The 16,994-nt window shown below is 35.0% G+C and overlaps 1 protein-coding gene across 14 annotated transcripts; it reads right to left on the reverse strand.

Annotated features, from left to right (window-relative positions):
* Positions 1-211: 211 nt before the first annotated feature.
* On the reverse strand, positions 212-16,941 carry LOC104213454 (homeobox-leucine zipper protein ATHB-8-like). Of its 14 annotated transcripts, none has more exons than XR_011406262.1 (10): positions 16,865-16,932; positions 16,549-16,647; positions 12,969-13,168; positions 12,445-12,594; positions 11,963-12,092; positions 11,723-11,883; positions 11,470-11,629; positions 11,254-11,340; positions 10,264-10,601; positions 8,896-9,367 (listed from the first exon to the last, which is right to left on the reverse strand). XR_011406262.1 is itself a non-coding variant. In XM_070171208.1 (10 exons), exons 6-10 carry the CDS (start codon positions 12,513-12,515, stop codon positions 11,149-11,151), a joined length of 714 nt encoding a protein of 237 aa, XP_070027309.1. In that variant the 5' UTR covers positions 12,516-12,594; positions 12,969-13,019; positions 13,126-13,168; positions 15,394-15,506; positions 16,549-16,647; positions 16,865-16,932; the 3' UTR covers positions 10,618-11,148. The 14 variants fall into 14 exon arrangements, 13 of the variants coding, with proteins under 13 accessions (XP_070027334.1, XP_070027328.1, XP_070027338.1 ...); XM_070171208.1 differs by lacking the exons at positions 8,896-9,367; positions 10,264-10,601 and adding an exon at positions 15,394-15,506 and having other exon boundaries at positions 10,618-11,340; positions 12,969-13,019; positions 13,126-13,168; XM_070171233.1 differs by lacking the exons at positions 8,896-9,367; positions 10,264-10,601 and adding an exon at positions 212-280.
* Between the last annotated feature and the right edge of the window lie 53 nt (positions 16,942-16,994).

The raw sequence follows: 16,994 nt of genomic DNA on the forward strand, positions 1-16,994 counted from the left end.
ATAGACAATCAAAACAGCAGGCATGTTACTTTCTCCAAACGGCGTTTAGGTCTTTTCAAAAAAGCTAGCGAACTTTGCATCTTAAGCGGTGCAGAAATCGCTATTCTTGTTCAATCTTTAAAACGACAACGTCTTTTCGCTTTCGGTCATCCCAATGCTGACGCCGTTATCGACCGTTATCTCACCGGAAAATCCTCCTCCTCCTCCTCATCCACTGTCGATCAACTCAATGTGCAACAGAACAATCAATACTATTCTCAGATTTGTAGAGAATTGGAGGCTGAGAAGAAAAAAAAGGAGATTATTGAAAATTCAAAGATTGTGAATAATAATAATAATGAGGGATTTTGGTGGAATGAATCAATTGATGATATGGGAATTGAGGAACTTGAAGAATTTATGGGTGCATTGGAGGAATTGAAGAAGAAAATAACAATGAGAGCTGATGAATTGAGTATGATTAATGGTTCTTCAGTAGTGCCAACTACTTCAACTTTGAATAATAATATTGCTAGATTTGGGGCTGAAGACCAATTCTTGAATCAGGCCGCTATCGACTATTGTTCTTCAATTGTTCCTTACCAATTCAATCACCCAGGAGGTGGCCAATTCTGAAGCAATTATTTTCATATTTAAAGCTTGATTAGTTGAGTATTTTAATAAAGAAATAGCATGTCGTGATCTTTTATATATAGAAAATTTGAGAAGCTGTTGTTTTTGTACTAATAATCTCTACTATCTTCTTCCTTGTGTCAATGAACAAGTTAATTGTTCTAGTGACAAAACTAATTAGTATTACTACATTAATTAAAAAAATAGTGATGAAAGAATTCGGAGTTGCAGAATCATTTACAAAAGATTGCATTTTGAACAATTGTATTTCTAGTAGGTATTACTAGGTTTATGCCAATCTCAATTTTTTTGTGCTTGCAACAAGTTCAAGTGTGGAGCAGTAATTTCCCTGTATTAATTTAAATGACTGATGTTAAATCTTGATATTTTATTCTTCTTTTTTATTTTCTTGTTTCTAACAAGTTGAGTTGTTCCAATAATGACACTTGTTGGCTACTTTATATTATTTATGCAAACACTAATATAAACAATAGACTCATACTGCCAAAGTCAAGGTGAAGAAGCTGAGAAAGATTGCCAAAAGGAAGAAGAAGCTCATGAGACCTGGATAAAAGCTAAAACTAAACTGGTCATGTTGCACTCTTTCTTTATGTTTTCTTAGTGTTTTATTTCAATGTTAGAATTTGAATGTGGTTTCTTATGGTTTTTATTCCATCTTTTATTGACAATGAGGTCATACCTTGGTGCCACTTTTCATTGGTTTACTAAAGCTTTAATCAGTTTTTTATTTGGTGTATTACTTAAGCTTATGATTGTAATAACAACAGTATGTTTTATTATTCTCCTTACGAGAAAATGCATGTATCTTTTCCTCATATGAGCGGGTCGAATACGGATAATGCAAAAAATGGATAAATTATTCGATCCGACTCATATTTAATAAGGATAGAAAATGGGTTAATCGGCGGATAATATGAGTGACCACTTATCCATGAATTTTTAAATATGATCACTTTTGGGAGAATTCATATTCTCCCAAGCTTGAGTAACCCTCAATTTTAGTCTTTATAAATGTAAAAGTTAAACTCATTAGTTATCCATTTGTTATCCATTTTCTAAGTGGATAATATAGTTCTTACCCATATTTGATCTATTTTTAAAAAAGTTCATTATCCAACCCATTTTTAGTGGATAATATAGATGAATGACTATTTTTTTTAATCCGCTTTGCCACTACCAGTGAGAATGCTTGATATATGTTCTTTAAGAGAAATCGTTAATTAATTAGACAGATATATATATATTATTTATATGAACTAGAGAAGGTACAACTCAACTTCACACTAAGAAATAAAGGCAGGACTTCTTAACAAAAAGGTAATGACTGGGGAAGTAATTAATAACATGATAATAGCAGATAAAAGGATTGCAAAATATTAACAATTACTAACTTATTTATTTATATGGGCAACCATTTGTTGTTGCTCATATATAGGCAATCAATACACAAACTGAGAACTTGAAAAGCATATAGCAAAGACCAACTAGTGAGGTACTCGTTGGCTTTAGTTAACAAAAAGAGGGGGAGAAAAGGCAATCCGGTGCTCTAAGCTCCCATTATGCGCGAGATCCGAAAAAGGGTCGGACCAGAAAAGAATTAAAACAACCCAACTGAATCAAAGCCAAAGTTATGGTTATGAAGATTATTTGAAGCAACCATGTTTTGAGCTGGCTTGATATCATAGTTGTCAAAAATCCCATTACCATTAACACCAAAATAAGAAGAAGAATTAGTAGTCTCAACCATAAACTTGCTTGCCTAATTTGTCACATTCTTTTTTAAAACCTCCATTGAATCCTTTAATTGTTCAAGTTCATGCAAGCCAAGTTTACTTATTGGAGTTTCCCACCAATATTGACTTTGATTATTTTTCCTTATTTGATCAAATGATTCTCCTATTTTCTTCTCAACTTCAAGCTCCGCAAGAATCTGAGTTAACTGCAAATTGAGCTCACGAACACTAGCATTTCGATGAGCCTCAACAAGATGAAGTGATTAATTAGAAATTGGATTATGATTTCTTGAGAGGAACCTATCGACAATGGACTCAACATTAGGGTGACCAAAAGAAAAAACTTTTCTAGCAGGTGAATACACTATGATAGCTATTTCAACACCACAAAATGTGCATAGTTCACTAGCTTTCTTAAAAAGACCAGAACAACGTTTTGAGATTAAGATTATATTAAGATAAATGATGGTGAGTGAGAAAAGGAGATATCTGCCAATATTGGAGATGCTATATGTAATTTTATTTTTGAGTTGTAACCTAAAGACAATCATGTATTGCATTTACTTTTGAGTTGTAACCTAAGGAGAAGCCAATTATGATAATAGTTGGATAATAATAGTGTCTTAGCTTGAGAAATCAGGCGGTGATAAGTAAGTTTAGATATTGACGAGTAATGAATCATAAAAGTTAAATAGCATATATAGATTATAAGATATGAAAAAAAATGCAAAAATTATGTCGGAATTTGGGAATTTTCTTGAATTAAATTGCTGTAGATGAATCATACGGTTACAAATAATAAAGTTACATAAGAATTAAATAAAGAAAAATATGACATATTTCTTAAAATGTATATTCACTACCATTAAGAGGAACAAATATGCAAAGTAATATATTGTTAGCAGAAATGAGCTTATTAAAATCTAAAAGGTCGGAAGAATGAATGAGGTTTTTTACTGTACTTTTTAATTTTCTTAATGATTTTGTGCTAATTTATAGTTAAGGACTATAGATGCCAACTCTATCATGTTTACATTTTTATCAAAAATTTAACTTGATTTCAAGACAGATAATCATATAATACGATAATTTTCGTATATTTTATATTATCTACTGCAAAATTTAATTTATGTATCCGGGGAGCTTTTTATATGACATCTTTTCTACCTAAAAGGTTTAAAACCCTTCTGTTATTGCATTTACCCTCTTTTTCGTTTGTAATGATTTTTTTGTCTTTCCCGGTGATCAGAGGCGGAGCTAGACTATTATTTACGGGTTCGGACGAATTCATTAGTTTTTTATTAGATTTATATTTGTATTAAAAAATTAGTAAATATGTATTAATATTTAACTACGAATCCAGTAACTAAAATGAGTTGTGCGTTCGATGATATCAAAACCCATAAACTTCAAATCTTGACTCCGCCTCTGCCGATATTCAATGTCTTTATTTATTTTTACAAGTATCACTTAAAGGTAATTGGTTTTCTTTCTGTATATAAGATCAAGAGAAACACCATCACCACCACCCAGCAAAATGAAAGCAAAAGATAAAAGAAAAGTAACACGTCAAGCATAGAAGTATCTATTTTGACAAAATTCGTCAATATAACAACAACAACAACAACAACAACAATATACCTAGTAAAATTCTACTAGTGGGGTCTGAGGAGAGTAGAGTATACGCAGACCCTACCCCTACCCCGAAAAGGGAAAAGAGATTGTTTCCAGGAGACTCTCAGCTCAAAAGGAAAGGTAATAATATCAGAAAAGAAATAAGAGAAAAGACCTGTGATAACAAAAGATACCAGAAAGAAAATAACCACAACAAATAAGTGAAAGGACAATAAAACAAAACTATGCAAAACAACAATGTGAATACAACAAAGACCGCTAACAAACCTAATCTAAATTCTATCCGACTACCCAGTACAAAGAGGGAATAAATATCGACTACCCCTTAGCCTACCACTCTAATGCTCGACCTCCATATGTTCCTATCAAGAGCCATGTCCTCAAAAATCTGAAGCCGCGTCATATCCTGCCTAATCACCTCGTCATATACATCAATATAACTAGTTCGAAATTACTAAATAAGTAAGAAACGGTCATTAGCATATACCACCATTTTAAATGTGAATTGATGTTTTATGCATTGAAGATTTTAAAAATGTGTAGACAATCAGATCACTTATTATGTACATAATGTAATTACAGATAAATCTCTTGATAAATATTAATTGATAATCTGGTAAAATTAACAACTAACTTATCATCACAGGTTAAAATTCATTAAAAGTGCAAGAAAATCTTTGCAGTGTCGGTGCATATAACTTAAATCCTTTAAATATGGCTCTCTTGCCCTCGAACTGTTCAAATTTTAGAATTTTACTTAAATACATCGACAATATAAAAAATTCACTATGGGTCAGTCACCTTTACCGTATACAATGAAACCTGACTCCTTTTCAGAATTACAGATCCCACTTTTTATAGAGAATTACATGTAAATATTTTGAGTGGCTTAATGAGTAAAAAATGCCTTTAAAAAAGAACAAGATGGTTCAAGATTTATGGGACAAAGCTCCAACAACAATTTTATTTGATTAATCTCGTCAAATTAATTTATCAACTTTCCTCCTTTCTCCTTTTTTTTTTTTCAAACACAACTTTGAATGTTTGGTACAAGTAAAAAAATTATTACTGGAGCAATATTTTCAGGGAAAACTAAGCCCAATGCAGAAAAAGTTTTGAATGAAATCACTGTAAACTTCTTTGTTCGTTCACTTTAAGATGATAAAAACACCAAACCACAACAATAGCCTAAATTAAATTGTCTAGACGTCTGGTCGTACAAATTGCATAGTATCAATAAATAAACATTTCAAGTATTACTCAAATATAGTAGAGTAGAGTATAGTATATTAGAACAAAAATTAAAATAAAGTCTCGATATGATCAACCTCTTGACCTAAAATAGTAATATTTCTTGATTAACTCGGTTAATCAGGGAAAAATTGTGTGCCCATGAGTGGCCATAGAAAGTCCAAGGCATGTGATATTTTTAACATCAGCTTGGCCTCCATTAGATGAAGAAGCTCCAAGAAAAAATGCAGGAGTATTTGATGACTCAATAAATATTTTCTGCATTTGCACGTCCACAATTATTGCCCGCTCAGGCATAGCCAAAGCCTCTACTCGTCGCCTTATCAACGATGTCGTTTCCTTCTCACCGGGGAAAGATTCGTCCATTAAATAAAACATTGGGCAGACAGGGACCTCTACTGATGGAGTGGCCGTTTGACGACCAGGCTCGATTAAAATAGGAGCATGGGAAGAAGTATTTCGCGCAGACTCAACCAACATAAACTGCATCCCCGTCGAAGCAACCGCCTGGCGAAATGCGGGGATAGGAGCCTTCGCCTTCTTAGAAGTTCTCCAACTTGGCGTCAATAGAAAACCATAAGCGGCAGAAAGAAGCACACCACAACAAGAGCGAAGTAGTTATGAGAGAAAAACCCGACTTACCGGTCGAAGGCTTGAGCCCGAGCCTCTTATTGAAGGACGCCTAGTCATGGATCCCTACGGTGTGAGGCAAGATGCGACTCACCCAATCACTGATATCGGCGACTAAAGAAGGGGGGTACTTCTCAGCTACAAAAAGAAAAACAACGTAACAAGTCACGAAACACGAAGATGAGGGAAAGAACGTACTCCAAATGATGACACTTACGAGAAAAATTCCATTGTTTAGGAAATTCGCTAGGGTTCGCCACTACATGCTCGGTTTTGATGAAGAAGTAATGAGCCAAAAACCAATGGTTCATCCTATCATCCATCCCCGCCACCAACCCTTTTTTTCCGTGGTGGCAGATGTGAATCATCGTGCCCTTATGGAAGCTCGATCCGAAGAGGTGCAGTAGATAACAGATAGAGACTTCGCAGCCGGCCAGCCCTACGAACTTCGCCAACATAAGAAAAATCTTGTAAAGGTAGGGAGAAAGTTGTGTCTGGCAGATGTTGTAGTAGCGACAGAACTCCTCCGCCAACGGAGGAAGAGGAAGAGAATTACCTATCGGGAATGGGTAGGCATAAAATGCACAATACCCAGGCCGGGGAACTTGAACCACATCATCTCCCGTCGGGACCAAGTCGACGTGGGCAGGAATGTCATATTTGGTCCTAAGGGCAACAAGGTGTTTCGCCTCCATCTCAGGTTTCACAGACTCCGGCTAAAGGGCGAGTTCCTTAGAGAAGTCGGACCTAGAAGTAGGGTTACGAGGAATGATCTCTTCCATAGTGGGGAAGCTCTCATCCTCTACAACCGTTGATTCTCCGCCACCAGAAGGCATGGCCACCGATAATGGAGTAGGGTCAGAGATCATCTCAGCATTGGAGGTCACATTAGCCATTCTTTGCTAATATGTATGCGGTGGAGTAGAAAAAGAAAAAAGGATAAAAACAATTGCAATTTCATGGTGCAAGAACGCAAGAAGAAGAAAGAGAAGCGAGTGCAAAGTTGAAGAAATCAGAGAATGCAAAATTTCCATTGAGAAGTGTTCCCCTCTTTATTTATAGACCTCAGAGGTGTTCGGATTGATGCGGGCAACTGTCAGTGGCCCTAGAATCGAAAGGACAGGGAGTCGAGGAACGAGGGAACGCATCGGGAAGATGCGCAATGATGGCGCATGCGACGTGACGTCATCATGCACCAACCCCATGACCCACGAATCTCAAAGAGATACATTATTATTTCTGCTACGGACGCCTCTACTCGATCACCACGCTAAAATATTTTTTCACAAATCGTCGACTGAAAAGGTCCGCTCATCGGGGCCGACCAGAGGCGACCTCGACAAGTGAAGGGACTAACTAGACTAACTGTATGGGTCAAAATCTGGCTTAGGAAGTCAGGCGTGGGAAGATCGTTAAGTGAGAAGACTGTATTTCGATTTGGGCGGATAGGCCGAGGTCGACCAAAGCCCAACAACGATCAGTTGCTGAGTAAGCCGTAAAGGCCGAGGTCGAGTAGCGAAGAGTAGGAATAACGGCTAGTGTAGTCTTGGAACTAGTGACAGGAATATTCTTCTGAATATTCTCCTTGTTGTACTTTTTAGAGTTTTAGAGAATATCCCATATAAATAGAAAGAGAGGGAAAAGAAAAAGGACACGTGAGATTGATTCTCAAAATACTGTTGTAAGAAGTTGACTCTTGAGAGAGAATAAAGTATACCTTTCCATAGTGATTGATTTTATCGATTATTCTTTCTTTCCACTCACACGATCCAAGAAAGCATTGTTCATATTCTTATTCACTGCCATATTCCGTTGTCAGGAGGAAGAATCTTCCACATCGGCCGATATTTGGGCGAATTGTTCTTCCTATTTACATTTTTTGCCACTTTCTATATTTATTGTTCATCATTCATTCTTCATTTATTCCCCGAGGCGTGCATTTAATGATTTAGTATCCGATTATGGGCATTAAGTAAACGGTATCACTTCAACACTTGGCTAGATCTAAGAGTTATTATGCTTGACTATGATTCACCTTTCACCTCAGTTATCTTTTAATTAGTTTAACAAATAGTACTATACTTTTTGGTCAAACAAGGTGGCTCCACCACTATTTACCTGTTGAGATGACTTATTGATCACGGTCTTACTACGTACACTAGTGGTGGCAAAATGAATCAAAAAAAATAGTCAACCACCCATATTATCAACTAAAAAATGGATTGGATAATGAACTTTTTATAAATGAGTCAAATATAGATAAGAACCATATTATCTATTTAGAAAATGGATAACCAATAGGTTTAACTATTACATTTGTAAGACCTTAACTTGCGGTTTCTCAAGTTTGAGAAAAACTAGAAATTCTCCCAAAAGCGATCATATTTATGAAGCCATGGATAATATGGTTAACTCGTTTTTTATCAGTAATAAATATGGGTCGGATCGAATAATTTATCAATTTTTTATTATCCGTTTTCGACACGTCCCATATTCGACTAGACCCGTCCGTTTGCCACCTCTAGCGTACACCACCCATCCTTGCACAAGCTTCTCAGTATGAACCTTTGAAAATCTGGTCTGGAGTGCGCCAAGGGAGCCTCCTATGTCCTATGCTTGGGTAGAAGTTCTCATATATAGGGTTTGGGACCTTTGGGTTTGGGGCACATTCCTCCTATGTATATTTTTTTTGTTTGTTTGGGTATTTTGCTTTCATATCTAATAAAATCTAAAAAATTCCCACTTATGAGAAATTCCAACGATGACGCGTGCCACTCAAGTACTATAAATATTTTTTCTTATTCTCTTTTCCTATTAAAGATTCTAGTTTTCCAATTAGTAACAAAAATTATGGGAAGTATATATATATTTAAAGATTCTACTTTTCCAATAAGTAACAAAGTTATGGAAAAGTTTCCGTTTGTTTTTTAAATTTTCCTAGAACAGCGTTCCATATTACAGTACTTTCCAAATTAAAACCCAATCATGTTCCTACAACTACAACTAAAACGAGTAACTAAATCTTTTTCGATTCTTGAATGGTAAAAAATCTTTAATTTACAGACCAAACAACTCTTCTATAAATTATTATACATCAATAACTTCTCAATTTACGAAGCCAATTAATCTTCTTCTTTCTTCTACCATGAACACTACTATTAACACCATGAAGAAAACTCAAGGACGGAGAAAAATTGCAATAAGGCCAATAGACAACCAAAACAGCAGGCATGCTACTTTCTCCAAACGGCGTTTAGGTCTTTTCTAAAAAGCTAGCGAACTTTGCATCTTAAGCGGTGCAGAAATCGCTATTCTTGTTCAATCTTTAAAACGACAACGTCTTTTCGCTTTCGGTCATCCCAATGCTGATGCCGTTATCGACCGTTATCTCACCGGAAAATCCTCCTCCTCCTCATCCACCGTCGATCAACTCAATGTGCAACAGAACAATCAATACTATTCTCAGATTCGTAGAGAATTGGAGGCTGAGAAGAAAAAAAAGGAGATTATTGAAAATTCAAAGATTGTGAATAATAATAATAATAATAATAATGAGAGATTTTGGTGGAATGAATCAATTGATGATATGGGAATTGAGGAACTTGAAGAATTTATGGGTGCATTGGAAGAATTGAAGAAGAAAATAACAATGAGAGCTGATGAATTGAGTATGATTAATGGTTCTTCAGTAGTGCCAACTACTTCAACTTTGAATAATAATATTGCTAGATTTGGGGCTGAAGACCAATTCTTGAATCAGGCCGCTATCGACTATTGTTCTTCAATTGTTCCTTACCAATTCAATCACCCAGGAGGTGGCCAATTCTGAAGCAATTATTTTCATATTTAAAGCTTGATTAGTTGAGTATTTTAATAAAGAAATAGCATGTCGTGATCTTTTATATATAGAAAATTTGAGAAGCTGTTGTTTTTGTACTAATAATCTCTACTATCTTCTTCCTTGTGTCAATGAACAAGTTAATTGTTCTAGTGACAAAACTAATTAGTATAACTACATTAATTTAAAAAAATAGTGATGAAAGAATTCGGAGTTGCAGAATCATTTACAAAAGATTGCATTTTGAACAATTGTATTTCTAGTAGGTATTACTAGGTTTATGCCAATCTCAATTTTATTGTGCTTGCAACAAGTTATAAGTGTGGAGCAGTAATTTCCCTGTTTTAATTTAAATGACTGATGTTAAATTTTCTTCTTTATTATTTTCTTGTTTCTAACAAGTTGAGTTGTTTCAATAATGACACTTGTTGGCTACTTTGTATTATTTATGCAAACACTAATATAAACAATAGACTCATACTGTCAAAGCCAAGGTGAAGAAGGTGAGAAAGATTGCCAAAAGGGAGAAGAAGCTCATTAGACCTGGAAAAAAGCTAAAACTAAACTGGTCATGTTGCACTCTTTCTTTATGTTTTAAAACCTCCATTGAATCCTTTAATTGTTCAAGTTCATGCAAGCCAAGTTTACTTATTGGAGCTTCCCACCAATATTGACTTTGACTATTTTTCCTCATTTGATCAAATGATTCTCCTCTTTTCTTCTCAACTTCAAGCTCAGCAAGAATATGAGTTAACTACAAATTGAGCTCACGAACACTAGCATTTCGATGAGCCTCGACAAGATGAAGTGATATTGCTTCCATGAGACTCTCGGCTCAACAGGAAAGGTAATAATATCAGAAAAGAAATAAGAGAAAAGGCCTGTGACAACAAAAGATACCAGAAAGAAAATAACCACAGCAAATAAGTGAAAGGACAATAACACAAAACTATACAAAACAACAATGTGAATACAACAAAGACCGCTAACAAACCTAAACGAAATTCTATCCGACTACCCAGTACAAAGAGGGAATAAATCTCGACTACCTCCTAGCCTACCACCCTTATGCTCGACCTCCATATGTTCCTATCAAGAGCCATGTCCTCGGAAATCTGAAGTCGCGCCATGTCCTACCTGATCACCTCGCAATATTCATCAATATAACTAGTTCGAAATTACTAAATAAGTAAGAAAACGGTCATGTGATGAGAACTAACAGAGAACTTCAACCATCTCTTCTTCTCAATAAACTTAAGGCATGGTTGCAACTCATAGGTGATTGTACTGTAGGAGGCAATTGTGTAATAAAATAAACTTTAACAACCAAAGTATAATCAACTAAAGTCTCAACATCGTCTCTGACTTTTGGTACTGGACGGTTGTCCGGAGCCAGAGTAAGTTTCTCAAACCATTAAGTTAAGCTTCTCACTCTTGTACAAGTCTGTCTCTTATATAGAGGTACGAGCTTTGGTAAATCCAGTTAAGATTCTCTACAAAAGAACAAAATCCATGTGCAGAAATAGAACTTACTTGCAGTAGGAACATATATCTTGGCATTATAAAATCATCTGGAGAATGGCAAATCCTTCCAAGTTCCAACTTGATGACCTCCAGCAACTACTGAGCATAAAAGAGATTGCGATCAACATTAATGATGAGGAATCCATCCCATATTATCCAAAGAAGACAGAAAGGAACAGTTTTAGGCATGCCCACATTGATTTAAATAGGATCTACAACACTTGCCTTTTCATGTTCAGCGGTGTGTGCCAGTGGAAGTATCACTTGACCCCCAAAATTATAGACTCGGGCCCCAGGTAGGCTGCAAGGACCAACTTTAACAGCTGCATCTGCGTAGGCATCAATATCGTTGTCTACCCATTCTGATCGATGCTCGCACAGAAACCTGAGAAGTACTGCAGGAGTCACACTCTGAACAACAGAAACAGGAAGATGTCAAAAAGCATGATAAGAATATGGTCAAGTCAAGATAAATGACATGAGGAGGAGGAATTGATGAATTGCAGCTGCGTAGAAACCAGTGATGTTGTTAGGCATATTTGTCAGACAATCAGCTAGGATCTTCAAACGATCCCCAAAGACATTAATCCCACCTCGTACATATACCCGGAGTAACAAACCAACAGCATTCAAGTACACCTGCATGTTTCGAAGAACACTGTTAACTCTCATCAAGTATTATTGAAAGAAGTTGTTTGACTACAAACCACTAACTTACTTTGGCTTGAGAGGGATCGCTTCTTTCCAACTCTTTCCAGATGTTCTGGTCATACACGTCTCTTACTTTTTCCATCGGAAAATGACCTTCCAAATAACAAAGCGCTACATGCCACCAATTGTGTGTACACCTGCAAATATCCTAGTGGTTAGCTTTTAAAAATTACAAAATTCAAAGCTGAACTAGTATCGGATTCTGCGGATACATAAAAGATGACAAAGAACTCCAGGTTCTTGAGCACTTCTCCATAAATTGTACTGCTTCTTTAAAACGACACTTGTAGTGATAAACATGACAAAGCTGCATGCAGATTGTCATGAGATAAGACAAAAATATTATACAAGAATAGCACTGAATGAATAAATGAATTTCCTCCAGCTGCCAACATATTTGCATGTATTTTGACGACTTCTTTAGCCAATCCAACTAATATTAGCATTTTTCACTAGCAGATATCAGCTAGAAAGGAAAGAGTAACTCACAGCATGATGTGTCCAGGCATCTTCACTATCAATCTCAAACTCAAAGCCTTTGTTTGCAGCTTCTTCTGCATCTGTGTATCGACCAAGTTCTAATAGCGCAAAAGCGAGCATGCCATAAATGTATCTTTCTTGTTTATTGTTACTCTGGCTCTGAACAACAGAAACAGGAAGATGTCAAAAAGCAAGATAAGAATATGGTCAAGTCAAGATAAAGTACATAAGGAGGAGGAGGAACTGTGTCAAGAAATTGATTGGGAAAAGCAAGCAACATCACTGGTAATAGCAGATCGTGTCCTCCATTTTACCATTTCACGTTTTTCAAGCAATTAAATATCTACAATTTGGGCGGTCTATCTTGCACTATACAAGAGGACCATATCAGCATAAGTCATTGTGAAACCAATTTTAATTTTCTAAGGGGTTAAAAGCACCAAAATGTACTTATCTACATTGCATAGGAGAACAACTAAATCAGTTTTAGTAAAGCCAAGCCTATCTAGATTCTAGATACACTATCAACTTACCAAAATGGCCTTTTCTTTTAATTTGGTTGTCTGAGACTCTAAGTTATATCCCTGCCATGAGAATTAGTCTTTCCGTAGCCCAAATACAGAGATTGAGAAGAGAAGAGAAAGACCTAGTGATCCAATTTACTTGACTATTATCATCAATATTGTTTACCATAAACTCATCCGGATTATATGGCATCTCGCATTTGCAATACCTTCAGAGCAACAAAAAAGGATTATGAGCATAAGAACTACAAGCGGCCAAGTGAATTAGTCCCTACCAAATATGCAAAGACGGTATATCAATCCACTACTTGTACTTTCAGGTAAAACATCTGAATGAAATAGAAATTTAAAAGCAAATTCCAAGCAAAACTAAATTTAAAAAAAATAGGTGAAGAGCAATTAGAATAAATTGAAAAAGATAGCATATGTTGATTTCATATCTAGCTACTTGGAACTCTATTTTACAGCATCAATAGATAATACCACCAACGTTGATGTTCCTAAAATGAACTTGCATTCCAATCATGTGACTTTTACCCTTGAACTATTCAAAATAGGTCATTTTTATTCTCCGTTAAATTTTAGTAGCAATTATACCCCTGTCGCCTAATTTTTAGCCTACATCTACCCTTACTATTAACGGCCCTCCACATCAGATGCCACACATATTTAACTATAATATAATTAATGACATGGCTATACACCACAGAAAAAGCTCTCCCTTGATCAACGATCTTCTTCTACCTTTTAAAAAACCTTAATTCATATCTTCAAGACCCATTCCATAAAAAACCCCATCAAAACTGGACAAAAATTGCAGTAAAACTGCTTCGTAGCTAGACCAAAACTGCAGCAAATATTGATCACAAAATTGCAGCAAAACTGCAAAAGGGAAAAAAAAAAAAGATTGCAGCAAAACTGCAATTAGACCAAAACTGGAGAAAAGCGTGGAGCTTTAATATCTTCTGAGCCATTTATTCTTTTGAACTGAAAACTTGTGCCTTGCTATAAACCGAGGGAAGTAATTAAGCTCTGCAAAATAATTTAATTTCTATGCTCGACCCAATTGACAGTCTTAGGGTTATTTGAATATCATCAAGCCTTCTGTGTTAACTTCATTAAGTGTTTAAACTCTTTCAATCAAACGTCTAACCACCTGTGTAAATATTCATTCTAGTATTACATATTTATCTTCTGCTGACTTTTAAATAGAAAGTTAACAGTATAACTTTTTTAGAAATTTACAGTACAAAATGATGGACTTGAGGAGCATACATTTCAAAAGATACATGTCCCAAAAAGAATATGGTACTTAGTTTAGTAGTTACTTCACATAAATGAACAAGCGATAACGGCAAAAACAACCAAATAGTTAGCTACGAACTACAAAACAGCCACCATAAGTAATGCTGCAAAATTCGGCAAAGGACATCTAATGGTGTGGGAGCCTTATTCTGGAAGCTACAAGAACTAATTTGTAAAAGATTCATGCATATATACTATTATAATAAATACTGGTGGCAATACGGTGAGCTTCACATTCAAATGGAAACTGAGGATAATATTGCTTTAGCGTGCCTACTTGTTGATATTAAGGAAGTGTTGAAGCAGAGTAGCAGGTTGCTGCTTATAAATTTAGAAACTTGGTATCTAAGCCCATATAAAAATTAATGAAGAAGAAACCGATATGGTTAGTCAATGACGCCTTATCAGTTATCATTCCATGGATAAAAAAGAAGCACTTTTACTATACCGATACTAACTCTATAGTTTTAGTTCTTTGCCAAAAAAGGAAGCCTCTTCATCTGAAGTAGGCTCCTGGCTCATGAAATCCATGATAGGTTCTCTAAGTCTATAAATACTTTAATTTGCTGGGTCGATCTAGATCACTAAGAAGAAATCTTCTAGCATGGTGCATATCCAAGACTTTATGAGCAAAGGATATTTATCATAGTCCTAGACCAGGCAATTATAATATACACATACATGAACTTGTGCAAAAGTATTTTTTTCTATCAAAGAGATCCACTCAAAAGGTTGGTAATTTCTTCACATATAGTCAGAAGATCCACCAAAATTTGAATGTGTATTTAAAGGGAAGAATTATGTTTACTTGCTATTGTTAACATGATCTGAATAAGCATGGTACATACGCATCATTGATAAACCTTTTAAAGTTCAAAACTTTACTTTTTCGTCAAGCTTTTATAGACCCTCTAGCTTATCAGCGGGAAACTGGAAGAAACATTCCACTATATTTTAAAATTATTCATTCAAGGATAAAATATCGATATATTTTTATCTATCCTTAAAGATTACAACAATAGGAACTACTCCATAATTCCAAATAAGAAATAAAGAAATAATTAATCATAAGAATATTTTACTTTAAGTTGACCAAAAAAAGTCATTTTATGAAGATCTAATTGCTCACCTTTTGGTAAAAAGTGTCTAATTATGTCATGCAAACGATCAAATACTCGCAATTTTGCCAAACATCGGATCACATGAACTATCTTAGCTTGCACTCGTTCTCTTCAAGTCAACCTCAGTTAAATTCAAGAAAATTTAACCTTAACAATGTTGGTATTTTAAGATCTGAAGTATGATAAAGACTAAAGTTTTGGGGGAAGGAAAAGATGATATATAGGGGAATAAATAAAAAGGACGCGTGCTTGTTGCTTCTAAAACCGGTATATGATCAAAAGATATGAAAGTTCTACAGTTATAGCAAAATATTCATTATTGACAAATGAGTAACTCTAATACAGCAACATTTATACCCCGTTTTGAAAAATGCACACAGATTGTTGACCAATTGGAGCAGTTCAACTTGGAATCCTCAAAATTTGAAGTTCCCAGGCTTTTTGTATTTTCGTTTAAGCACATAGGTCCTTTGGATGTGACCTTATTTCCTAGATTTTAAAAGAAATTTCTAAACCAGCAAGATTGTTTATCAAAGCATATACAAGAAATTTCTATTCAACTATTTTTGCATAGGATGAATCAACCTTAAAGTCGTACAAAGCCCCAATTCTTAAAGTAACTCATAACTTTAACCATTAGTTCTATATTGGCTTTAAGACAGTACCTTTAGGTTTGGTGGATTTTCAGAGTATTGTCAGTTTGTGCTATTTTTCATTATGCTAATATACTGCAACTTCTGATAGGAATGCTTTGCCAAGATTAAGTTTTTAGTGAAGATAAATTCGTATAAATAAAATTTAAGAGAGAGCAGAAGCATATTTTTTTGTAGAGCAGGACCAACAAGTTAACATGCCAGTTAATAGCAGATTATACATAAAACAAAAATAAAACCACAATGTGAAAAGAACAAAAAATAATCTCTGTTTCATTTTCGCAATACCTATTTAACATATATTCATAGTTCAATACAATTATACAAAGCTCCTATTTATGAGGAAAAAAATCTTCCTTGAAAGCAGGGGCGTATGTAGAGTTCTAATGACGGTTCAATTGACCTCATAACTTTTGACGCGGAGTAAGAATTTGTGTCAAAATTTATTAAAATTGCAAAAATAGTAGATATGAACTCATAACTTTACAAATATAATGAGTTAAATACTACCTTAAAAGTTGAACCCATAGGGTTTAAATCTTGGATCCGTCTCGGCTTGAAAGCAAAAGAAAAACCAAAAATATATATATGCCAACCTCGATAATTACTCTGGAGGGAGAGAGAAACAACAAGTTGTTGTTAAGAATACCGAGAGAACAACGTAATAAAATTAGAAAAGGAAAAAGACATCGTTAAGGAAACAACAATGAACCAAAAGAGCGGAAAAGGGGCAAAAACCAAACAGATTCAACAAAGGTAGACCAAAAAGTAGAAAGACTGAAAATAATAGAAAGAAATTTGAGCAAAAATTAAATGGAAAACATACCCTGATGTGAAGATGAGGAGAAGAGCAGCTGCTTGTGCGTCTGTTCTTTTCATTTTTCAGTTAGAGATGAGCATGAAAAATCGGATCCTTCTAGAATTTCTATTTAACAATTAATGACGCAATTACTGTT

The sequence above is a fragment of the Nicotiana sylvestris genome, chromosome 1, assembly GCF_000393655.2.
Source record: "Nicotiana sylvestris chromosome 1, ASM39365v2, whole genome shotgun sequence".
NCBI lineage: Eukaryota > Viridiplantae > Streptophyta > Magnoliopsida > Solanales > Solanaceae > Nicotiana > Nicotiana sylvestris.

What these genes read in the sequence shown, in the direction of transcription:
- LOC104213454 (XM_070171226.1), bottom strand. Translation starts at nt 12,515, where the DNA reads ATGCAGAAGAAGCTGCAAACAAAGGCTTTGAGTTTGAGATTGATAGTG. An exon ending in ATGCCTGGACACATCATGCT is followed by an intron (nt 12,093 to 12,444) that starts GTGAGTTACTCT and finishes GGATATTTGCAG; the next exon opens with GTGTACACACAATTGGTGGC. An exon ending in GCGATCCCTCTCAAGCCAAA is followed by an intron (nt 11,884 to 11,962) that starts GTAAGTTAGTGG and finishes CGAAACATGCAG; the next exon opens with GTGTACTTGAATGCTGTTGG.